The 26,439-nt window shown below is 36.6% G+C and overlaps 2 protein-coding genes across 7 annotated transcripts in view; one reads left to right on the forward strand and one right to left on the reverse strand.

Moving 5' to 3' along the window:
* On the forward strand, positions 1-25,931 carry LOC5578442 (dynein heavy chain 6, axonemal). Its single transcript, XM_021852546.1, has 17 exons — positions 1-315; positions 369-539; positions 597-1,048; positions 3,676-4,105; positions 4,167-4,262; positions 4,328-4,633; positions 4,692-4,924; positions 4,991-6,836; positions 6,895-8,171; positions 8,451-9,048; positions 9,106-11,469; positions 11,803-11,944; positions 12,000-12,736; positions 12,796-13,062; positions 13,772-16,241; positions 25,392-25,741; positions 25,800-25,931. Exons 1-16 carry the CDS (start codon positions 257-259, stop codon positions 25,734-25,736), a joined length of 11,793 nt encoding a protein of 3,930 aa, XP_021708238.1. The 5' UTR covers positions 1-256; the 3' UTR covers positions 25,737-25,741; positions 25,800-25,931.
* LOC5578441 overlaps positions 1-26,439 on the reverse strand; it is an 83,632-nt gene that overhangs the window by 44,631 nt on the left and 12,562 nt on the right. Inside the window, exons 3-4 of one of the 6 annotated variants that reach the window (XM_021852550.1) lie at positions 25,790-25,899; positions 21,469-21,594 (exon numbers count right to left, since the gene is read on the reverse strand). In XM_021852550.1, coding sequence (XP_021708242.1) covers positions 25,791-25,899 — 109 coding nt within the window. In that variant the 3' untranslated portion in view covers positions 21,469-21,594; position 25,790. Of the gene's footprint in view, positions 1-21,468; positions 21,595-25,358; positions 25,720-25,789; positions 25,900-26,439 lie in introns of those variants that run through there. The other 5 variants (XM_001656909.2, XM_021852548.1, XM_001656911.2 and 2 more) reach the window with 5 other exon arrangements.

Raw genomic sequence — 26,439 nt, forward strand, 5'->3', positions numbered from 1 at the left:
TTGAATTTTTACTCCGCAATACGATCTCATCAAGTTCTCATTTCCTGCTCATAAATCTTGCCATCTGCACGCTACGACTCTACCACCCTAATAAATACTGAACCACACGCGGCTGAGCCACGTGTTGCATGTCCGGGTATCTAAGTAGCGGTTGGTCTCTATGACTGAAAGGCGTCGTTAGGGACGTTGTTACTTTTATAAAACTAGCTATAAACCGAAATGCACCGGCAAACTGGACAACTGGATTGACAAAAAGATGAAATCAAGTACGATAAAACCGAAAACGACCTTCAAGGCGCCATCTAAAGTGAACGAGTTGGTAAATTGCACATTTATTGTGATTGGAAGTTTAATCAAGTTCTTTCTAGGGCCCGTAAAAAAAGAATTTCCGCTCGAACCCAAAAGCTGCCTAAACCGTCACCGATCAATATCGAAGAGCTTATCGAGAAAAGGATACGGAAATTAAAAGATAATAGTTTTTTATTCTTAACATATGCTTTCCCACGATGTAGTGAACGCTTCGGACCATACCTGTTTCTGTGAGTATGATAAGTGACAAATTAAATGCAATACTATAAAACTACTTCGATTTCCAGGGAGGTCCCTTTCAGTAAGGTTGACAAGCATGAGTACTACACAGTTAGCCGGCATGGGATCACCTACTGGAGCGATACCGAAAACCATTTCAGTCAATTGAACGAGTGGTTAGGAGACTACGAAAAATACAAGAAATTAACAAAGCTAAACTTTTTCGGTAACTATCGCTTCGCAAAGGCTTTTTGTCAATGGCGTCAAAACGTTAAGCGTGCCAAGTACGAAACTGCCAAGCAAATGCTAGCCGCAAGTTTGTTCCTTGCTATGCCTCGTTTAGCAAAAGCACTGCTGTATATGAGAGAACAATACGAGCAGTTGATACATTTTCGCTACTTCGATGTGTCTGTATGTGAAAACTGGCATTTGCCATATTTTGTGGAAACTCAGCTGACGACTTATGAGCAAGTGCGAGATTTGCTATTCAACTTGAACAAGAAAATGCGTGAAGTGCTGTGTAAGTGACCATTTATTAATATATTTTTTTTATTTCTCCGGTTGTCGCTCTCAGAAATATTCCAGCACGTCACCCTTAAACCATGATTTTTTTTTGGTTATTCAATCCACTGAGCATGTAATAGGATTTAAACTTTTGTACGAGACAAAGTTTGCTTAAAATTTTCCTGATAAATTATATATTCATAGTGTTCATACAAACTCTGTCGTTGCTTGCATATGGCAAAATACAATATTTTTACAAATTATCAATAAGTCTTTTTCAATTACGAAAATTTTACAAATTTTATTGATTCGTATTCTTTAGTACCTTGAAACTGATTTATGTACAGTCGACTCTCCACATCTCGATGTTCTACATCTCGATATCTCTCGCTATGTCGATGATTTTTTCGGTCCCTTCATTCTGCATACATTCTCGCTCTCCATATCTCGATATCCTCCTTATCTCGATATCTCCCTATCTCGATGGGATTTTCGCCCCCAAATTTCTCTCCGTATGTGGATATGCCCATTATCAAAGGTTACTAGACTAGATTTTAGAGATTCAAAACAATTTGCGAAGACGAAATGACGTCTGTTTGTTTTCAATATTCCTGGCAACAGAGTGATTTTCAATCTAGTATTCGTTAAAAAATGTTCTATGTCTAGATCTCTCCCTATCTCGATGGTACCTTCGATATCGAGATGTGGAGAGGCGACTGTAGTAAATTAAGCACATAAATCAGCTGCATGTAGCATGTATACGATAATTTCTTTTCGCTGTGTAATTTTCTTCTTCTTCATGGCATTTTAGTTATTAACTGAGAGCTTTCTTTGTCAAAGTTGCCATTTTTGCATTCGTATATCGTGTGGTAGATAGGATGATACTCTATGCCCAGGGAATTTCCTTTACAGAAAGATCATGGACCGACCGGGAATCGAACCCAGACACCTTCAGCATGGCTTTGCTTTGTAGCCGCGGACTCTAACCACCCGGCTAAGGCAGGCCCCCATGCTGTGTAATTTTATGCACTCAAATTTCCATGAGTCGATATTTGAAGGGACTATCGAAATACTTTAGAATGTGATTCGAAGCCGTACCTATTAACTATTGTACGGTAAACTCTCAATTACTCGAGGAATTTTATTACAGTCATCTCTCCCTTACTCGATATTCTGTATCTCGATATTTCCCCTAACTCGATGGAACGCGCGGTCCCTTCAATCTAGCATGCTTTGATACCTCTGTAAGTCGATACCTTTCTAACTCGATGTTCCCTAACTCGATGCTATCTGTTTCAGTTTCCCAAGTAAGTTTACCTCTTTAACTCGATATTTTTATGAAAAGTTCCAAATGTTCACCAAACGTGAATAAATTTCATGAATATGATTATTGTGATTAAATTTATAGTAAAATTAAGGTTTACTGCCAATTTATGGGTGTTAAAATTTTTGATTTTTGCTGATCGGAAAAAAAGTGTAACGTAGGTAAATGTGGTAAAATTGTATTGTTTTTTACGTGAAAATAACTATTCTGAATGTATTTTGTCAAAATAATAAAATATTTAAAATTAGAAAAATATGTGTTCTGTACCTCGATACCACCCTAACTCGATGGTCCCTTCAATATCGAGTAAGGGAGAGTTAACTGTATTAGAGAAAATTTTGAAAAAGGAAAAAAAATACTTATGTTCAATTATGATCAATTTATAAATGTAGAGCAAAGTGAAGCAATATTTTCAGTGGAGACAAACATTCATTTTGAGTTTGCTAGCTGTGTAAAGCTTGGTTTATAAATTTCAACTGAAATTCAGATGACAAATTGTCAACTTCTACTTGGTAACGAAACGAGATTTTCTGATAATCGGAATTTATTACCTGAACTGAAAGTCATGTACAGTGAACTCTCCATTATTTTTTTTTTTTCATTCTTCATTATTGCGATTTTCGTCTCTTTGCTGGCTCATCTCATTGATTTTGTAGAGATCATCGACTTATAAAAATATGTGTTTGATGGGACTATCATAGTATGCATGTAATTTGATTTTAAGTGTGTTTTCATGAATTGATAACGGGTAACGGAACATCGACTCATAAAGGTTTCACTGTACAATACAAATCTCTGTTCAATTTAGATGACTTTCTTAATTTATTATGTTAATTTCTGACGTGTAAATATTAGTTTTAATCGCAAGGAGCAACAGAAAAAATAGAGCTTCTATTTTACAGTGATACCTCCATGAGTCGATGTTCCATGACTCGATATCGACTCATGGAACCATACTAAGAACAAAATTTCATGGTTACTATGATGGTCCCTTGGAACTGCTTTCCAAAGCATTTCTGTTCCATGACTCGATATTTCCATGAGTCGATGGTCCCTTCAATATCGACTCATGGAGGTTTCACTGTATATGTAAAATTGTTTGCCATACCAAAAACGTGTGAGCATTGCATAACGCTATATTTTAAAATAACAGAGTTATTCATAAATTACTCATTTTCTCATTTTTTCATTAGTTGTAGCCCACAAGCCGCTCGTTGTGCAACACAGTATTTATGATTTACAAAGAGTTTCTAAAATTTCGTGTTTTTTTTCAATGTGTTCTGTTAAGCAAATGTTTAAACTTTTTTTCTACTTTCAAGATGATGCTTGTACAAATACTCTTACCGATCGAGGGTTTTCACCGAATGACGAAGCATTAAACTGTACGAATAAGAAAAAGCTAAAGGACATCATGAGCTTCACAGAGAGAGCTAATAAACGTAAACTATGTGCATTGCTCGCTAGATTCTTAGGATACGCTGACCACATGATTATCAATTTGTTACATCAAATTTTGAGCGAGTCCTTTCGGAATCTTTCGAATGTGTTCAAAGGATACGATTCAACTGAGTTAGGAGGGAAAGCCCCCTTTATGACGATTGAATTAATTTTGAAACCGACCACCATAGCCGTAGATCCTTCGAGGGAAATTGCTGTCTCTCTATTGGATAAAATTTGTTCGATGGTGGTAGAATCAACCAGATGCATCAAACGATTTCAAAGTGATGAATATTTCACAATATTCACAGAGTAAGATTAAGAAAAAACATGATATAACAAAATATTTACTTATGTTTTTTTACTTTACTAGACCGATAATTATGGGCCGTCAAGAAGACCGTCTCTGTGGCAACCCGCCAAGTTTCAATTTCATAATGGATAACGATATTGAACTTTTGAATAATATGTAAGTTTGTAATTGTAGGGTAAACGAATTAGCTATTTATGTTTTTATTTTTATACTTGTTCTAGTAAATCTATAAATAATCATATCAATGAAGCATACGACATTGTTGACAAGTATACTGCAAAGTTTGATAAAATTCGGGACAACTATCATCAGGCAATTGCGATGGATCGAAACTTGATTAGAAATGAATCTGACTTGGGTACTTTGGCGAAATTCTGCGAACGATATAACTCAGAAATGGCGGAATTAGAAAACATCCAAGAATCAGAGCGACTCGGCTTGGTTCAAGTTAAACAGTTAACGTTTCGCGAGGAAATCCTTCCTGTTTGCCAAGAGCTATTATCCGTATTAGACGAGACTCTACCTAGGTAATGCAGCTGCTTTCGCATTTTTAGACACAAAACTACTAATATGCTTACATTACAGACTTGCCATGGAAAAGATCAACTATGTAAACCAGAAAGGCGAAGAGATATCTACTAAACTTATGATTGTCCCGGAGGAAACTAATCAATACATATATTATTTCAACTTCCTTGAAATATGTCATGAACAAGTAGAAAGCTTGGAAAAGGAATTGAATTACGCCTACGAAGCATTGAAGATAATGAAAGCATACAGAATTCCATTTAGAGACGAAGATAAGGACAAGTATTTAGGTTTGTGAATGGCTGTTTGGCATAATTTCTAAGTCTTTAAAAAATAAAAATAATTATAAATTTTAGACATGGAGGAATTGATGGTGCAAATTAAGGACATCATGGACACTAAACGAACTCTGAAACGTGACATGATAAATAAGTTCGACCTATGCTTGCAAACAGACATTGCCAAAATATTCTTGGAAGTGGAAGAGATAAGCGAACATGTACTCCAAGAATGGCTTTTGGACGTAAATTCTGACCCAGCGCAAATCCGTGACTGTCTCATAGACTTATCAGAGAGACTTAGCTCATGTCAACGTAAGGCACAAGAGTATCGGAAATATCAGAAAGAGTTTCGCTTGGAAGTTACTCGCTTTGACAAACTGGATATAGTGATGAATGAAGTTAAACTTCGTCAAACTTTGTGGGACGGCGTCCAACAATGGAAAGATAGCTTAGAACTTTGGAGTGAAATCAGATTCTACGATCTGAATGTCGAAGAGGTTGAAGCACTTAACAATAAGATTTTGAAAAACTGTGCCATGCTCGATAAGAATCTCCCTAAAAATGATATCATTCCAAAGTTGAGATTAGAAGCGGAAATATTTAAAGAAAAAATACCTGTCCTCACATATCTTCGAAACCCGGCATTGAAAAATCGGCACTGGATTAAAATTGAACAAATATTGAACAAACGTCTCGCTGGCGAAGAAGAAATTTATTTGCATACTTTTGAAGACGCTAATGCATTTGAAGAAGATATTGCTAACGAACTAATGGAAGTATCGAACATGGCTAGCGCTGAATCTGGACTAGAAACACTCCTGAACAAGGTTGAAAATGCTTGGAAGGAATTGGAACTTACTGTTGTGAACCACAGGGACGCTCGGGATGTTTTTATATTGGCAGGAACTGATGAAATTCAAACTGTTTTGGATGAATCTAGTATTAACATCAGCACGATAGCAGCATCAAGACACGTTGGGCCGATCAAATCAAAAGTTGACGATTGGGCTAAGCAACTGGATTTGTTTTCTCGTACTTTGGATGAGTGGTTGGTCTGCCAGCAATCTTGGATTTATTTGGAGGCAATATTTTCAGCACCTGATATTCAAAGGCAGCTACCACATGAAACGCAAATGTTCCTCCAAGTTGACAAGAGCTGGAAAGATCTTATGAGGCGTACTCAGAAATCACCAATGGCTTTAAGTGCAATGACTGCTGAAGGGGTTTTGGAGCAGCTACAGATTAACAACGTTTTATTGGAGAAAGTTACAAGGTGTTTGGAAGCATATCTCGAAGTCAAACGTATGGCTTTTCCGAGATTCTATTTCTTATCGAACGACGAACTGTTGGAAATTTTGGCGCAAACCAAAAATCCACATGCGGTACAACCTCATCTGAGAAAATGCTTCGACGCCATAGCTCGAATTGAGTTTGGCAAGAAAAAAACGGATAGTGGAGAATCTTTGATGACGAATGATATCATTGCAATGGTCTCACCGGAAGGTGAACGTCTTACTTTTGGCATTGGATTGAAAGCACGTGGAGCCGTCGAAGATTGGTTATCCAAAGTAGAGGAAGCAATGTTCTTAGCAGTGAAAAGGTACATGCGGTTGGGATATAGATGTTACCCGACAAAAGATCGATCGTATTGGATGCAAGAGCACCCTAATCAGATAGTTTTAACTGTATCGCAACAACAATGGTGTGCCGATGTACATGAGATACTTGACGGCAAAGGAAAAATTACCAAGAAATTACTTGCATTCAGAGATAAATTAGTTAAAAATTTGGCAATTCTAGCATCTATCGCGAGAACAAATATATCAAAGTTGGTGCGAAAGGTTCTATGCGCTCTGATCACTATTGACGTGCACGCTATGGATACGGTTTCTCTAATGGTAGAGAAAAAAGTAACCAAATCGTATGTATTATACACTGCATCTCTTATGATAGATATAATCGCCTTTTTATAATTTCAGGTCTGATTTCGAATGGCTTAAAATGCTACGTTATTACTGGATGTCGGAGACAGATACGGTAGAAACGAAAATGGCGTCATCGAATCAACCATATTTCTATGAATATCTTGGCGCAGGAGGTGTTTTGGTCATAACGCCCCTAACAGACAGGTGTTATCTATGCCTAATGGGTGCTTTGCAAATGGATTTAGGTGGTGCTCCGGCGGGACCTGCTGGAACGGGAAAAACTGAAACAACGAAGGATCTTGCCAAAGCTCTAGCAATCCAATGTGTTGTGTTCAATTGTTCTGATGGACTAGACTACAAGATGATGGGAAGGTTTTTCACTGGTTTGGCACAATCGGGTGCATGGTGCTGCTTTGACGAGTTCAACCGAATAGATATAGAAGTACTCTCAGTGATTGCCCAGCAATTGATAACAATAAGAAATGCCAAAGCCATGAAAATGAAGCGATTCATGTTTGAAGGTCGTGAAATTAAATTGAAACCCTCTTGTGCTGCATTCATTACCATGAATCCTGGATATGCAGGAAGAACGGAACTTCCAGACAATCTAAAAGCACTATTTCGGCCAATATCTATGATGGTTCCGGATTATGCTCTGATTGCTGAAGTTATATTGTACTCCGAAGGATTTGAAGCATCGAAAGTACTAGCGAAAAAAATGGTACAGATGTATAAACTTTGCAGTGAGCAATTAAGTCAACAGGATCATTACGATTTCGGGATGCGAGCTGTAAAAAGCGTTTTGGTAATGGCAGGGGCTCTTAAACGCGCATCACCCGATCAACCAGAGGATATCACATTGATTTGTGCATTGAGAGATTCTAATCTTCCAAAATTCTTAGCAAATGATGCCGTTCTTTTCACCGGTATATTGGGAGATTTGTTTCCGGGTATCGATTTGCCTGAACCAGAAAGAGGTAGTTTGCAGGCAGCGATTGAAATCTGCATGGAGCAGAATAATTTGCAGACCGTCCCAGAGCTAATATTGAAGACGCTCCAGCTATATGAAACTATGGTTGTACGTTGGGGTGTTATGTTGGTTGGCCCTACTGGAAGTGGCAAGACAACAGTGCTGCATACACTAGCATGTGCATTAGAGAAGCTATACAATGACATCGTCGAAGGGCCTTATTACAGACCGGTGAATATTCAAACCCTTAATCCGAAAGCGATCAGTATGGACGAATTGTATGGATTTGTGAATTTGGCTACTATGGAATGGAAGGATGGTTTGCTAGGTCTGGCAATTCGAGCTGCAGTAAATGTTCTAGGTAATATTATTTCGAAAGCTGAAGATGAAGCTGTGTCGAAGGCACACCTCAAATCTTGATAGCCAGACAGCCGTTCGTACTGAAAAAATCGATTTTTCTAACTAATTGATTATGTTTTTATTTTAAAAGACTGGATGGTTCTTCTGATTTGTGCTCATACAAATTTGAGAAGTGGCCTCGATTCATCTTCACTTTAACACTGTTTATGATCACAATTTCTTGATTTTCTTTATCAACTGTTGTATCCCATAATTCTCTTTGCCTGTGTTCATTTCGCAGAAGAAGAACATCAATGGGTGGTTTGCGATGGACCTGTAGATGCTGTTTGGATAGAAAATTTAAACACTGTGCTCGACGACAATAAGATGCTGTGTTTGGCCAATTCTGAACGTATTAAGCTAACGAGCTGGGTGCACATGGTATTCGAAGTACAGGACTTAGCACAGGCATCACCTGCAACGGTGTCTCGATGCGGCATGGTTTATCTTGATCCAATGCACCTGGGATGGGATCCATTGATAACGTCTTGGCTAAATACGGTTGAGGAGTTCTACTTAGATCAAGATCTAAAAGAGCATATTCATTTGCTATTCAGTCGCTACTATGATGGAATGATCAAGTACATAAATAGGAAATGTCGTTGGAGTATCCATCAAGTAAACGTGAGCAAGCTATCGATGATGACAAAACTACTATTGGTACTGCTTAAGCAAACTCAGGGAATCAACCTTATGGAACGAGGAGATGCGAAAAACTACGTTTGCAAACTGTTTACATGGTGTGCACTTTGGGCGTTTGCAGGAAACTTATTGGATGAGTCGAAAGTTGGATTTGAAAAATTTTTGAGATCATTATTAGAGGAGAGTGATGTTGCGCTGTAAGTTATATCCTTGGAATCACGTTTAAGTTATGAACAGACCGAATTTCCTTTCAGGTTGCCCGAAGGATCACTGTGGGACTATAGGATAAACCCGATGATAAAGTCCTGGGAAAATTGGTTATCTATTCATCCACAATTTGATTATAATCCGAATGTAGCATATTTCGATATGCTTGTGCCGACATTAGATACTACAAAATATGGATTCATAGCTGAAATGTTATTTCGCGAGCAATACCCGGTTCTGTTTACCGGTGACACTGGCGTTGGCAAATCTGTATTGGCACGTGATATTCTGAACAAATTGATGAAAGAAAATGTAATACCAATTTTTGTTAACTTCTCTGCTCAATCGGAAAGTGCTCGTACTCAGGAAATAATTGAATCAAGACTGGAACGTCGTAAGAAGACTTTACTGGGAGCGCCAATCAACAAGAAGATAATAATTTTCATCGACGATGTCAACATGCCAAAGCTAGATATGTATGGAAGTCAACCCCCAATTGAATTACTTCGTCAGTTTCTCGATTTCCACGGAGTTTATGATCGAGATAAATTATTCTGGAAAGATATAGTTGATGTCACGCTGGGCGCAGCATGTGCTCCTCCAGGTGGTGGAAGAAATATTCTAACTCCTAGATTTATCAGACATTTCGCATTACTCTCGTTCCCGACACCTAACAGTGACACTCTAAAAACTATTTTCAAAGCAATTCTGGTGGGATTTTTGAGTGATTTTAGCATGGCTATACGTCCTCTGGCTGAACCAATCATAGAAGCAGCTGTCGCAGTTTACGAAAGAATTTCTGAAGAGCTTTTACCAACACCTAAAAAGTCCCATTATGTGTTCAATCTACGGGATTTATCTAAATGTGTTCAGGGTATCCTTCAAGCTGATTCTTCATCATATGTGAATCCAATACAAATGCTTCGGTTATTTTATCACGAATCAATGAGAATATTCTACGATCGTTTGATTTGTGAGGAGGACAAGTCGTATTTCAAACAATTGTTGCAAGACTGCTGCGAGAAATTCTTCGAGACTACGGTTGTCCAACAAGAAGAGAATGTTTTCTTCGGAGACTTCATGATATTTGGGCAAGCAACGGAAGACCGCGTTTATGAAGAGATAAAAGATTCTAAAAAGATGAAAAATGTCTTGATCGATTATTTGGAAGATTACAACTCCACTGGAGGTAAAGAGATGAATCTAATATTTTTTGGAGATGCTGTTGAACATATCGTCCGTTTGGCTCGATTACTGCGGTCGGAGCGAGGAAATGGTCTCTTGGTTGGAGTATCCGGAATGGGCAAACAAAGTCTCTCTCGATTGGCAGCACACATTAACGGTTATCAGTGTAATCAAATTGCCTTGAGGCGTGGATATGATCACACTTGTTTCCACGAAGATTTGAGAAAAATTTACTGGATCGCTGGAGTGTTGAATAAACCTACCGTATTTTTGATAACCGACACTCAAATTGTAAAGGAAGAATTTATGGAGGATATAAATAACATTCTCAACTCAGGAGAGGTTCCCAATCTATTTGAAGGAGACGAATATGAAAAAATCATCCTGAATGCTCGACAACCCTGTTTAGAGAGTGGTTATCCCAACACGACAAGGGACGGAATTTTTGAATTCTTCATCAAACGCGTTCGTGCTAATTTACACGTCATATTATGCATGAGCCCTGTCGGCGATACCTTCAGACGACGTTGTCGAATGTTTCCTTCTTTGGTGAACTGTTGTACGATAGATTGGTTCGTGAAATGGCCAGCGGAAGCTCTTTTGTCCGTGGCAGTAGGATCCCTAAAAGAAGTGTCTGAAAATGAAGTTCAGTGCAAGCATCTAGCTCAAGTTTGCGTAATGATACATGAAAGTGTGGAAATCATCTCGGAAAGGTTCCATAGAGAAATGCGACGACACTATTACACCACTCCTAGCAGTTATCTGCAACTGTTGAATCAGTATCGTGTATTGGTCCAAAAACGTATTGAGGTGATTCAACAAAAGAAGGATAGGATAGCCAATGGGCTGAGCAAAATTTTGGAAACAAATATTGTCGTAGCAGAAATGGGCGAAGAATTGAAGCAGTTTGTTCCTATTTTAGAAGAAAAGTCTAGAAACATGAAGGAACTGCTGGCAAAACTTGACAAAGATAATATTATTGCTGAGGGCGTTAAAAGGAGTGTGGCAAAAGATGAAGCCGAAGCCAAAATCAAAGCTGCTGAAACGCAAGAAATAGCTGATGAAGCAGCAAAAGATTTAGAGATCGTTATGCCAACTTTACAAGCTGCACAAGATGCGCTGAAGGCGCTGAACAAAAACGATATTAATGAGTTAAGAGTATTTCAAAAACCTCCAAAGCTTGTACAGTTTGTTATGGAAGCTGTACTCATTCTCCTGGGATCAAAGTAAGATATCTTCTGGAATGCACCTCTGACTCTGACAGACTCTAACCAGTTCTTGCGTTTGATATCAACGGCGTAACTGCAGTGATCGACACATGTTTTTGAAAGTTATTTTTATTTGAAAAATAAGTTTACGTCGTCCTTCTCCATAAAATCCAACGAAAATCGAAAGTTTACAAAATCCAGAGATAAAATCGATGAAGAGAATAAGATCATTGCAATTATGCCTATATGATACAAAACGCTAGATTTGGTTAGGATTGGCCTCTGATGCAAAATTGGCTTCAGAAACTAACGTATATAACCATACATTTATATATTTTATTATCTTGTCAGAACTGATTGGAATACTGCTAAAGTTGTGATGGCTGATGTTAACTTTTTGAAGAAGCTCGAAGATTACGATAAAGAACATATTCCAGATTCAATGCTGAAGAAACTAAAAACATATATTGAACATAAAGATTTCCAACCACCTGTAAGTATGTCTAATAATTTCCAAGGAGGTTGTCTACTATCTGAATATATTACAGGTTGTTGAAAAGGTGTCTAAAGTTGCAAAATCGATGTGCTTATGGGTGATAGCTGTCGAACGATATGCTAAAGTATACAGAGTAGTTGAGCCAAAAATAAAGCGACAGAAGGAAGCTGAAGACGAATTAAACCAGGTTATGAAGCTGTTGAAGTCCAAGCAAAATGAACTGGCTGAAATAGAAGCTAAAATATTGATGCTAATATCTAATCTTGATGAAAAGAAACGAGAGATGAAAGTTCTACAAGATCATAATGACCTGACGGCTGCACGGTTGAATCGAGCTGGTCGGTTAACATCTGCTTTAGCTGATGAAGAAATTCGTTGGCGAGACACTGTGGAAGAGCTAACTGCTGAACAATTTGCTGTTCCTGGAGATGTTCTAGTAGCATCGGCATATGTGGCTTATCTTGGAGCTTTTCCAATTGGTTATAGGCGTGAACTTACTAAGTATTGGGTCGAGGAATGCAGAAACCTTAACATTCCTAGTAGTGATAAGTTCAATTTAGTGAAAATTTTGGGAGATTCATTTCAAATTCGACAATGGAACATATTTGGCTTACCGAGAGATGAGATATCGATCGAAAATGCAATTATTTCAACTGAAGCCGGTAGATGGCCATTAATTATTGATCCCCAAGAACAAGCCAATCGCTGGATTCGTAATATGGAATCACACAACGAGCTAAGAATTATAAAATTGACTGATTCAAACATGATGAGAATACTAGAGATATGGTAAAATGCTATCAATGATAATTTTATTCTAATACTTATTACTACCGTTTTAATTACAGCATCAGGCAGGGAACTCCTATGTTAATAGAAGACATTCAAGAAACTCTCGATCCAGTTCTGGAGTCAGTGTTACTCAAACGAGTTTTCATGCAAAATGGCAGACCAATGATAAAACTGGGAGATGTTGACGTTGATTATGACCACAGCTTTAGACTATACATGACTACTAAACTGGCGAATCCACACTTTCTGCCTGAAATTTGTATACAAGTAAGCTTAGTAAACTTCTTGGTATCCAGGAGTGGATTAGAAGACCAGTTACTTGCGTAAGTAGAACTGATTTACTTTTTTATGGTATCCTAGTTTTAGAACATTAACAACAATAATACATACATAATACATTTTATTGCATTTTACTTCAAAACTCAAAATTTAGAGAATTTTGTCTAAATTTTATTTGTATAAATTTAGACAAAATTCTCTAATTCTCTCTGGCTTAATTTTATTCAATTTACAAAGATTTAGCTAAAAGCCCGTCAATTATTTTGATTTCCCATTTATATGTTGCAAGGTGATATTACTTAGTCCTCATAGTCAATATTGATTTGAAAAAGAATTGATATATGCGCTCACATCCAGAAAGTATGCTAGTACTTTATCAATAAGGCATACCTAATTGATTTTTTTACACTCTTTAAAACCGCGAACATGCGATCTTATTTTAGTTTGAATCCTTTGATTTAACAAAGAGTCGGTCGCTTTATTTTCATATTCTTTCTAGTACATGTGAACCTTCTTTTTCTCAAGGCAGCTCTAAAGCTTCCCTAATTTTCAACGAATTGTCAACAAACTGAGATAAATTAATGTATTAGGTAATAGTGCAACAATTTATAAACAATAACAAAGTTTTTGAAAAAAAATGCGACTTTTTTTTAATAGAAACGTTATTTTAGCTTAGAAATAGTCAATAAACTAAATTTTATTTCAATCGTATATACTTATTCACTATTGGTAAACTTTTTTTTTCTTTTACAGCGATATTATTAAAATCGAACTGCCGGATATGGAGAAACAACGCAGCGACCTTATTGTTAGAATAAACCAAGACAAACAACAGCTTTTGATGTTAGAAGACAAAGTTTTAAAGCTTTTGTACAGTTCTCAAGGCAATATTTTGGACGATGAAGAACTTGTTGATGCCCTCAATGAATCAAAGGAAACCTCGATGGTTATCGCAGATCGGCTAGTGGAAACAGAAAAAACTGAGATGGCTATTGCAGCTACTAGAGAGAATTATCGAATATTAGCATCACGAGGAGCAGTTTTATACTTCGTAGTATCGTCATTAGCAGACATCGACCCCATGTACCAATTTAGTCTACGGTATTTCTCACATGTGTACTGTTCGGTGATAGCCAAACCACACGAAAAAATGGAGCTTCCTGAACGATTGACATCGTTGCTGGATGATATAACATATACTATATTTTCAAACATTTCACGAGGCTTGCTAGAGAAGCATAAATTGATCTATGCATTTCTCCTGGCAGTAGGAATCGGCAAAGAGTCTAATGAAATCACAGATGATCAATTAAACTTTATTTTAAGAGGGCCAACTAGCCGAAATTATCCTCTAGAACTGAAACCTCAACATGTAACAGAGAACCAATGGTTCAGTTGCAAATTTTTGGAAGAAACGTTTACAGCTTTTACTGGATTGACAAAGTGCCTTCATGAACACATAGAAGTACAAATACAAGATTATAAAGAAAATCTTACGTCAGCGCCAAAATCTACAGTAGCCTCAAAACAGTGGAACAATTTTTTGACGTCACCTGAAAAACTTATGCTTGTTGCGGCATTAAAAGAAGAAAGTCTAGTAATTGCTATAACAGAGTTTATTCGTTTGAAACTTGGAAAACATTACACGGAACCACCTAAGAATACCAGCTTACCATCCTTATACGAAGACATATCTCCAATAACTCCCCTAGTGTTTGTACTATCTCCTGGTTCTGATCCAATGACGGCACTAATCAAATTTGCCCAAGATAAAGAATATTCGGAGAAATTATTCTCCATCTCGTTAGGACAAGGACAAGGCCCAGCAGCAGAAACCTTGTTGGCAAATGGGACCAAACTGGGTCACTGGGTGTTTTTGCAGAATTGTCATCTTGCCACCTCATGGATGGAGTCAATGGAACGAATTGTGAACAACATAGCCATGGGATTGCAACCAGTTCATAATGGTTTTCGATTATTCCTTTCATCTATGCCCGTAAAAACGTTTCCCATCAGTGTGCTTCAGAACTCGGTAAAAGTTACCAATGAACCTCCGAGAGGCTTACGCGCTAATTTGATTCGCTCGTTGAACGATCTTGACACAGGAAGCTTTGAATTACATGTACTTGGACAACATTGGAGAAGTATGATCTTTGGTCTGTGTATGTTCCACGGTATTATATTGGAGCGGCGCAAGTTTGGCCCTATAGGCTGGAATATTATGTACGAGTTTAACGAAAGTGATCGAGAATGCGCTTTGAGGACATTGGACATATATTGCGAACGGGAAACTAGAGCGCCCATACCTTGGGATGCCTTGGAATACATCAATGGTGAGATCACTTACGGAGGCCGAGTTACGGATAACTGGGACCAGCGTTGTTTGCGCTCGATTATGAAAATATATTCTTCTGAGAGTGTACTTTCCATTGGATACCAATATAGTGAAAGCGGTCACTACTACTGTCCGGATGCAAAAACTTTAGACGAATACAAAGATTATGCGAACAGTTTGTCTATACATGATCCCCCGGAAATGTTTGGAATGCATGAGAATGCTAATATTATTTTCAACCGAAATGAAACTAGATTCTTTATTGACACTCTTTTAAATAGCATGAGCGGCGGTGATTCCTTAAGCGAAGCTGCATTGGCAGCTATGGATAAGATATGCTTGGAAAAAATACAAAGTATAAGATCAGCAATTGCAAAAAATATCAATAGCGATAACCCATATCCAGATTTGATGAAGAAAGACAACAAGAATCGAATACCTTCATTAACGACAGTCCTGTTACAGGAAATAGATAGATTTGATCGATTACTTGGTGTAATGCATAGCAACTTGAACGACCTGGAGAAAGCCATACAAGGATTCGTAGTCATGTCAGAGAGTCTAGAAATGATATATCGTGCATTTTCTAATAATCAAGTCCCACAATTATGGCACACTGTTGGCTTTTTATCCACCAAATCGCTAGGAAGTTGGATATTTGATCTGCAGCAACGAATTGAATACATACAGTCATGGATTGATGATGGCTTACCGATATCGTCGTGGATATGCGGCTTATTTTTCCCTCAGTCATTCTTGACCGGTACTTTGCAGACATATGCGAGGAAGAACGATATTCCAATCGACACCCTGCGATTTGACTTCGAGGTTATGAACTGTACGTTGAATCAACAGGTCATATATGAGCGACGAGCTCGGGGACAAAAGGTAAGCGGAATCTTAAAATTTTGTAAGATTTTTGATTTTTTTACGAACAAGTCGTGGTCTTAATAAATTATAAACTCTTCAAAATTAATCATTTTTTTTTTCAATATTTAATAATTTGTTACGTTCATAATAAACTGTTACGTTTATAATCATAAAAATTGCAAGTGGAAGTCGAGTCGAGTCGAAAGACAAGCAATTGAGGCGAATTTGACCCTAAAAAGTGTCGTAACTTGGGACCAAGAACGACAAGATCCTGGTTGAAAGCAAATCTTCTTGGCATTACGTCCTCACTGCGATAGAACCCGTTTCTCAGCTTAGTGTTCAATGAGCACTTCCACAGTTGTGAACTTACAGCTTTCTTTGCCAAAGTTGCCATTTTCGAATTCGTATATCGTGTGGCAGGTACGATGATACTCTATGCCCAGGGAAGTCAAGGAAATTTCCATTACGAAAAAATTCTGGACCGACCGGGAATCGACACCCTACAGGAAAATAAAAACCATAAAATTGACACTCAAATCAACCTTATTCCTATAAAACTTCACCGAGGAACTTCGTTTTCATTGTTAGGCAGTAGTTTCAGGTAAAATATTTGGTTTGAGATGCATAAATACAGATATTTTAACAGTTTTGTGAATTTAAATCACACAAGAGGGGCCATAACTAGCAATTCCAGGTGGGTTCTCAATAAGTAGGGTAACTCGGTGTAATACGCCCCAACGGGGCAATACGCCCCTCTTCATTTTCACGGGATTGAGGCTTCTTTTGTACGTATTTATGGTAAAGCTTCGATTACACAGTGCGTGCAATGCACGAACATTTGTGCAAGTTGCACGAATGTTTGCGCGAACTGTGTAATATATACACGAACTACTAGCAAACATTTTGTGGGAACATATTCGTGCATTAAAACATGTTGGTTCGTCGAACTTGCGTTGCATAGTAACCGTAGAAAGTTGTGTAGTATGAAAGGAAAGCAAATCAAATTGATAATGAAAACATTGGTGTTGGGAGAGGATTTCTCCAAAGGCTCTTCCAGAGATTTCTCCAGGATTTTGAAGATTCCTCCATGTATTTACCCACGAATTTATCCAAGATAATCTCTACAGTGATACATACAACGATTTCGCCAGAAATTCCTTCACGGGGAAGTTTTGATCGCAACCAGATCATTTTCAGACCCGATCAGATAGGGCTTCAGGTGTACCTTCAGCTATCCCTCCAGAAATTCTGCCTGGAGTTCCTTCAGGGATTCTTCCAAGGATTCCTCCAGGAAAATCTCTACTGGTATTCCTCTAGAGATTTCGCAACGAGTTTCTTAAAGAGTTCCAAAATAGAATTCTTCCGGTGATTTCTCCATTGAATCCTTCGGTAAAATTTTTAATAAGATTCCTCCTGGAATAACTTTAAAAATTTCTCCATGAACTTTTTCAGGGATTTGTCCATAGATTCTTCAAGGTATTTCCAAGCGATTTTTCATGATGAATATTTTAAAAAGTTTTTAAAAGGAGCTTTTGAAAATTATGTTAAGTAAAGAACGTTTCCAAATGAAACCCATGAAGCATTCCAAAAAAAAAACATAGAATGTTTATTCAAAATGTGTATTTGGAAAACGTTCCTGCAATTTTTAAATTTAAAATTATTTGGATCTTCTTCTTCTTCTTGGCAATACCTACTCACTGGGACAGAGCCTGTTCATCAGCTTAGTGTTCGATGAGCACTTCTACAGTTATTGACTGAGAGTGTTCTTTGCCAAAGTTGCCATTTTCGCATTTGTATATCGTGTACAGGTCTATGCCCAGGGAAGTCAAGGATATTTTCATTACGAAAAGATCATGGACCGATCGGGAATCGAACCCAAACACCTTCAGCATGGCTGTGTTTTGTAGCAACGGACGTAAGCACTTGGCAAAAGAAGGTCCCTTTTCTGGTTATGTTTGGTAAATAATGAGAGGTTGACTAAATTATTTTTCTTGTAAAAATAAAAACTTGAATTGTTCCAGAATCTTATCACAAGATTATTTCAAAAATACTTTCATATATTCCTTCTGATATTAGTCCAAAGAGTTTTGATGTTTTTTTTTCAATTCTCTTTGAAGAATTCCTCCAGAATTATTTTACTTTTTTGGTTATCCCTTCATTAACCCCTTCAGGAATTCTCTCCTAGATTCTACCAATAATTATCTTAAAATCAAAAACGAACTCTAGCTTCAGTAGTTTCAGTTGTTGTGTGTTTAGTATTCCTTCAGAATAAACTTTAGACCGCAACCACCTTTCTTAGATTGGTTCCGATAGGGCTCTGGGAATGCCTTCAGTAATTCATCCAGAAATTCTGCCAGAAGTTCCTCCAGGGATTCAACAAAGGTTCCTCTTTCGCAAGAAGGTTCGTATGGAATTCTTATAGGAATGCTTTCAATCATTCCTCCAGTAATTTTGTTGCTGGTATTCCACCTGGAATTTATCCAATTAATCTTGCAAGGATTACTGCAGAGATACATTCAGGGATTCTTGAAGCGATTTATCATGGTATTCTTTTAGAGTTTCATTCATAAATTCTTTAAGAGACTCCTCCAAGGGCTCTTCCAGTAAAAACTTTATATAGATTCTTGCCAAGATGTCCCCATTGATTTGTCCAGGAACTCCTCCAATGATTACTCCAGAAATTTCTCCAAGCATACTTGCCACCTCTAGGGATTCTATTAGAAATTACTTAATGAATCTATCAAAGGATTCCCCAAGAGTTTCCTCCAGAAATTTTCTCGAAATCTAAAATCGCTACAGGAATTACTACCTGTATTTATTCTAGGGGAATTTTTCCAGAAAAAATACCAAATCCCGGTAAATTTCTATTGAAGAAGTCAATTGCAGGATTCTCTGGAGGGATTCCTAAAATATCCTTTGAACATTTTTTGGAGGATCCTATGTAGACATTTTTGTGAAGTAATCTCTGGAGAAATTTGTAAAGAGAAATCTCTGGAAATATTCCTGTTGAAATTTCGATAAATTGCTGAAGGAATCCATGCAGACATCTCTGGAGGAATCTCTGGAGTAAAGGGCCCTATCGAAACTGATAGTGAAATACGGTTGCGATCGAAAGTTTTTTAGAAGAATCGCTAGAGAAATTTTTGTAGAAATTCCTGATAATAGTCTGGGAGGAATCCCTGGATATATCGATGAATAAATCTCTGGAGGAATTTGTGGAGTAATCGTTTGACACATCTCTGCAGAAAGCTCTCAGCAATTACAAAAAAATCACAAAGAAATCCTTGAAGGCATTTCAGAAGGAATCCCAGAAGGTTTTCTTTGGGCCCTAGCTGACCCGTTACCAAAACTGCGGTTGCGAGTGAGTTTTTGAAAAATGTAGAGTTTAAATATCTCTTTACTTTAGGTAAAATTTATGAATTATGATTCATTGAATGATACCAATTGATTTTATTATCAAAATTAACTAATTTAACTGTTTCGAAAACAATTCCGGGTATCCTGATATAATAATTTTATTTGTGATATTTGCCATGGTGTCTATTTAAATCTGGATAAAATATCATGAATTTTTAGCTACCGTAGTATAAGACGGTTTGATAATGGTTACACCTTATAGGAATCGGTTGCGGAGTATTCCGGCTAAATCTAACTGTTGTAAGAGGACCACACTCTTGATCCTTTTGTACATTTGAATAAATAATCATAAAACTTGATCCGTCGTATCATTGCGTATGAATTTTTGAATATAACAACTACCAGTTCCCTCTGAAGTAAATTTCAGTTGTCAGTGTGTCCATTAAAAGAATTTTATAAACAGTCTCTAAAAGAATTTTGTCGTTTTGATTTTTATTGAAGTACTCTAACGAAAATTTGAAGGTATTTGTAGATGAAATTTTTGGAAAGAATTCTTGAAGAAAATCTCAAGCAATGTCTGAAATAGTTTTTGAAAAAAATCTGTAGACATTTTTAACGAAAACATTCAATAAAAGAACTAAGAACTTGAGAATATTCAATGTTCAAATATGAAATTATTTGGTAGTTTGATTGATAATTATAAACTGTTCTATTAGTTGAATGTATAAAAATAAAAATTAATATGAAAATTTCCAGGAAGTAATTACTGGCTTCCTTCAAAAATACTTTTTAATATTCCTTCTTAATCACATTTTTAAGGAAAATATTTTTTAGGAAATTTCTCTCCTATGGATTATTTTCCGGTATTACTGCAAGAACCCATTCAAAATATTTTTCTCAGATTTCATTAATAATTAACTCAAAATGAAAAACAATCAAGGAAAATATAAATAATCCTGATGATTGCTGGTAGTTTTCAGGTAATTCATTCCACCAGGACCTTTTCTTCTAATTTCTTATAGTATTCATCTACGAGTTGTTTCAAGAATTCTAAAAGAATTTTTCCCTGTTTTTTTTTTCTCAAAAAAAAAAAAAAAATAGAAGGATAACTCCAGAAATTTATTATGAGTCCTTCCTAAAATACTTCCAGCGAATACTTTCTCCAACTCTGATTTATTCATCTAGGAATTAAAAAAAAATTGGAAAAAATCATCTTATATGTGCCAAAAACATTGCTAGAGGAATCTCGAGTAATTGTTTAATCTTCAAAGATTGTATAGAATAATTTGTTGAGAAAGTGGTGGAAGAATTCCTGGAACAACTAATGAAACGAAGAATTCCCTATAGGATTCCAGGATACAATTGTAGATTTATTCGGGGAAATATATATTGAGAATTTGTAGAGTATAATTTTTGTATTAGAACAAATACATTTACAAATTTATAAAGAAGTGCTTCAAGGAAGTTTTCCTCATAATTTCGTAAAAAATCTGTTTCAGCAATGCTTGATTCTCTATTCCAGATACAAATTACATTTTTGAGTAGAAGCCTGATAGAGGTATTAAAACAATCGTAGAACAAAATCTCTAAGTAAAAGCTAGAATGTTTAAAAATATACGAAAAATGTTTAATGAGTACTTTCTGAAGAATCGATTCCTGAATTCCTGAAAATTAATGAAAGATTGTCATAACATATGTAAATTCCTCAGTAAAACCTTGAAGGAAGCGCTAATTAATTTGAGCATGCAATCTGTATACGGTAATGGAAGGATATGTTGCAACATTGACGATGTCCTCAAGGAATTTCTATAAATCGTGAAGTTCTTGAGTTTCCGATGAAATTTTATCCTTGACATTTCTCTTGGGTGATTCCTGAAGACAATACAGTACATTCTTGCATGGATTTTTGGAAGGATCTTTGGTAGGTTTTGTATTCCTCGTATGATGGGAGAATTCCTCGAAAATACTCCTTGAAAGATCACTTACATTCCTGAGAAATATTTTCAATTTATATCTGAAAATAAAGAAAGTTTAGTTGAGGGAAACCGTTTATAATAATATACTTTGAAAACAGCAACATCAGCAGTGACATTTTGACGATCAATAAGTAAACTACACATTGGTTGCTACGACCATCAGTCATGGAACCACAGACGTGTTTGTTCGAACCGTGTAATAGGGGCAATGGGGGCAATATGAACATACGGGGCAATATGAGCCACCCCAGTTTTAACCTCAAAAACAGTGTTTTAATGTCTAGTGTCGTTACGATCTGCTAAAGGATGCCTCAAATAGCCACCACAATAAAAACCATAAGAATATTCGTTTAAACACTCAAGATATTTACAAAAATGTACAAATTTGTCCTTCGTCATGAAAAGCTTATAATTTTGGCAGTTTTTAATTAAGCCTATAAGACAATTATATTTATAATTCTGGTAAATTTTACCAATCCATTGAAACTTTTGATCATAATGAACAGTTCGTGAGCGAAATTAGATTTGTTCGTAAACAAAATTATTAATAAACAATATTTTATTTTCAAGATGAAGGGGCGGGGCAAAATGAGCCACCTAGATTTAAGCAAAACAAACGATGTTTTGAACATATAAATGCGTTGCCTAAATATTTCATTTTCATTTTCATTTTGCAGCGTTTGGTGGGGCAATGAGAGCGCAAGTCAGTCCAAAGCCGGGGGTAGGGATAGGTAATGGCCGTAATAGTCTATGCGGACCACTTGAACACCATCGGAAATGAGAGGAAGGGTTGGGGTAGGGTATAGGAAATTGGAGAAGACTTGACACAGTAATGCGATTAATGCTGCAAAATGTAAATGTACTGAGAGCAATTCAATTTGAGTTTTGAAGTTTGGTTTGATTTATTAAAATTCCAAACAATTGTACAAGTAATAAAGAATGAGCTGATCGCTTTATAGAAATTTAATAAACAACAAAGTAATAACAATATGAGAGTGATGCTAAGAACTGCTGATGGCACGATGCGACGCTTTAGGAGCTAATAGTTGATAATAATTGAACATACTATAAAGAACGCAATTCAATCGATAGTGACAATTTTACAAACATTATCTGTTTTTATCATGTACAGATATAAAATTATAATTCAGTTCACTGATTGGCGGTGTTGATTTATATAAAAATATTTGATATTATTAAAATGAAATGTGTTACTTACTCATGATGGTTATACTTCCCTGACCAGAATTATTCTGTTTTGAGCAACCTTTTCGAAGCTATTCTATCCAGTTATCCATTGACTGCTTACAATTCTGAAATTATTCTTATTGTGCATGCTCATGCATTATATTAGTAATGATCATAATCATGCAACAGATAAGAAGGTGAGAAAGAGAGAATATAGGAACAGGATTAGTAATGAGTAATTATGTAGTTTTGTTAGAATAATAAACAATTAAACAGCATTAATGAATAGCTAAAAAATGACATTACAGCATAGCTGAGCCTTTCGGATCATAAGACCGATGTATAAAAATAATTTGTTTCGAAATTGTCCGCGTGGTCTTCTAGTGCCCCTATTAGATAAGAATCAATCATAGACATACAAACCGAATGCTCGCCATGACCCTATGACCAACATTTGTATATGTATAGCCTTAGCTTATGTGGCTTTTCTAATAGGTAGTTCTTTCACTCATTGATTGTCTTCAAAACCTTGTCAAGTATAGAAGATTTGATTTATTTCGTTTATTACTACAGTATTAGGTATTATTTTATGTTTTTATCACTATGGATATTATCAAGGCCAGAATTCCCAGTGAGTGAAGAATTTTATAGTACTAGAACACCATAGAAGATCGCTAAACATTACCTAATCATGGAACGGCTTTTTGCTCCATTATTTTAAGTAGATGCTATTGATCTCCCTTTGCTCCTATCCGCAACCCGGTGCACGCGCCCTGTTGGTTTTCGAAAACCTCGTAGAAGATTACAAACCGTCAATGGCATTCCCAATTACTACCCCACATTGCACATTCAAGGGTCTGACTGTGCTCCTAACCCACCCTCAGTTTGTAATCTTCTCGCCAGTTTGAAATTATATTTTCCCGAAGTGAAAGTTATTTTGATGAGTGATAGCCGTACTATGCAGTAGTTTAACCAGAATCTTTAGGTCAGAAGACAAAATCTAAATTTTGTAAAAAAAAAGGTTGCCATTGCTTTGAAATTCACCCAAAATCTAATCAAAGATACCAACAACAGCGATCAATTATCAAAACTCATCGCTCCCTGGAAAATATAATCCCAAGCCCAGGGATATAAATGCGTTGCCTAAATATACCAGATTATGTTTTTACTGCATATTCATCTTTATGCACCATTACAAGTGGAACACTTTGCTAGAAAATACGTTGAACCAAGTAGAGCAATTAAGTACTAGTACAACATGGTCTGTTTACTATGTATTATGTATCTTTAAAAAATAAGCCGCTAGAATCAATAATTTCAAGCAAAGCTAATACAATTTCCTTTCCAATAATGTACTCTTCACCACTAACTCTTCTCTATACTGTTTTAAATAAAAATCATTCGATCGAATGAGGTGGCTCATACTGCCCCGTAGGGTGGCTCATAATGCCCCATATGGTTGGTGACCACGTAGAAAAACATGGTTTTCCAAAAAGTTCCTGAAATAATTTGCAAGTTGATGTTAACATTATTTATCGACGTAACATGGAAGATAACATTTTATAGTACAATTCACTTGCATGTAAACCATATTTTTTGCTGTTTTTCTATGCATTCCATGACGTTTTCCTTAGGCGGCCCATATTGCCCCGATCACCCCTATATGGACGAACAGTTCGTTCATGCAGAACCTCGAACAGTTCGCGCGAATATCGAACGAATTTTTTTGAGCGAACGTTCGTCCATTGCACGCACTGTGTAATCAAAGCTTAACATATCTTAAATATTTGCGATAAAATGATGTTGCACATATATGTTCTTTGAGAAGTAGAAACAATTAATAGAAATTCTAAAAATATCGAAAATCAGGATTTTGGTGTAAAATTATGCTTCCGATAAGCAAGCCTTGCCGTAAATGAAGCCCTTCCTTTACTATTGTACTTAATACAAAAACTTTTACCGGAAGACGACTTCTAATGGACCCTTTTAAGATTAGCAGGTGGTGGAATTCTCCTTGGAAACGTTTCTACAACGCAGTGGAACTTTTTTCTATGAGAGAGGCATATTGTCCGGGTTGTTTTGAAACGTAAACATTGGGACCGTTTACAAAAAACATCTTGTACACTTTTTAGAAGCAACGTGGAAAGAGAGAGTTGTGTGCAGAGCATGGCCAACTTTATAAGCAACACATTGACATAGGAAACTTTAGAAATGATGCATTTGCTACTGCGATAGAGCAGTTTTTCCTTAAGGGGGGCGTATTACACCTTTTTACCTTACGTCGGCAGCGAGCCGGATAATATGGACATCAAATGGAGGCCACATAATAACAAACGGCAAATTTGTAAACATTCCTATTATGGGCACAAGCGGGGTTTTCCTATATTTCGCTGGAAAAATCAAATGATTTTGTATGTTTGAAAAATGCATTAAAATTTGAAAAAAAAACATTAAATTTATGAAGTAAAGAAATAGAACTTGTTGTTAGGCTACACAAAACGTATATTCGTCGAGCTGTAATATCTACGTGCTAAGTTTTTAGCATTTCAAATTTCATTTTTTATATAATAAGTCCTAATGGCAGTCATCACTATTGTATGAATCAGTTCAGCAATAACATTTAAAATACAATTCAATATATTTACAGAGTAATTCCTTGTTTGAAGATCTCAAAGTACCTGGTTCCGGCATCCTCATCCACGGACTCTTCATCGAAGCTGGTAGATGGGACGTACGAGAAGGAGGATTATGTGATGCCAAAATTGGAGAATTGGTTTCTAGATTACCGGTAGTTTGGCTGAAACCATGTGTTAACCTTGATATTGGCAATCGATATGAAGCACCTCTCTACAAAACCAGCGTACGGGCAGGTGTACTCTCTACCACCGGTCATTCGACAAATTTTGTTCTATCTATTCTACTGGACACCAAAAAATCTACCGACTATTGGATTTTACGTGGAACTGCTCTCGTTACTTTAATAACCGATTAAGCCAGGTTGGTGCCTCCGAAATGATAAATTACAACTAAAACAAGTTTGCTTACCTTATTTCAGACTGAGAAGAGCATCGATGTTTGCTTCTACTTCCTTGACCGCCTTCAATGCATGTGCCGTACTTGTAGTCACCTCATGAATCATAACTTTTTGTATTGTTCTGCAAATAAACATAATTATTTAATTCTGTAATTTTTGAATATGTTTTATTGATGCATTATATAAGACTCCTTGACAAATGCGCTCATTTATAGAAACATCAATATTTTTTTATAATTATGTTGGTTTGAGGTTCTTCTACTATTTGTGCACATTAAGGTGAAGATGAATCGAAGCCAAACTTCAAATTATCAAGAGCACGGATCTGGAGAACCAAACACCCGTTTGAGCTGAAAACCTAATCGATTGGTCACCACCAGCTAGTGACCAATCGATTAAGTTTTCAGCTTCAACGGAAGTTTGGTTCTCCAGATCCGTGCTCTTGAAAATTTGAAGTTTGGCTTCGATTCACCTTCACCTTAAGATGGGTAATCCATTATATCGAAAAACGCAAATTTGAATGAATCCAACCAGATAAAAAATGTCGATACCACGCGGGGCCACAAACAACTGATTTCGTTGGCGTCGCCGGTGGATACCTGTTCTGACATTCGTTTCTTACAAATTTTACTTAAAGCCTGTCCCCCCACTTTACCAATAC

Source organism: Aedes aegypti, chromosome 3 (genome assembly GCF_002204515.2).
Source record: "Aedes aegypti strain LVP_AGWG chromosome 3, AaegL5.0 Primary Assembly, whole genome shotgun sequence".
NCBI lineage: Eukaryota > Metazoa > Arthropoda > Insecta > Diptera > Culicidae > Aedes > Aedes aegypti.

What these genes read in the sequence shown, in the direction of transcription:
- LOC5578442 (XM_021852546.1), top strand. Translation starts at nt 257, where the DNA reads ATGAAATCAAGTACGATAAAACCGAAAACGACCTTCAAGGCGCCATCT. An exon ending in GAGGAGAGTGATGTTGCGCT is followed by an intron (nt 9,049 to 9,105) that starts GTAAGTTATATC and finishes ATTTCCTTTCAG; the next exon opens with GTTGCCCGAAGGATCACTGT. An exon ending in ATAAAGATTTCCAACCACCT is followed by an intron (nt 11,945 to 11,999) that starts GTAAGTATGTCT and finishes AATATATTACAG; the next exon opens with GTTGTTGAAAAGGTGTCTAA.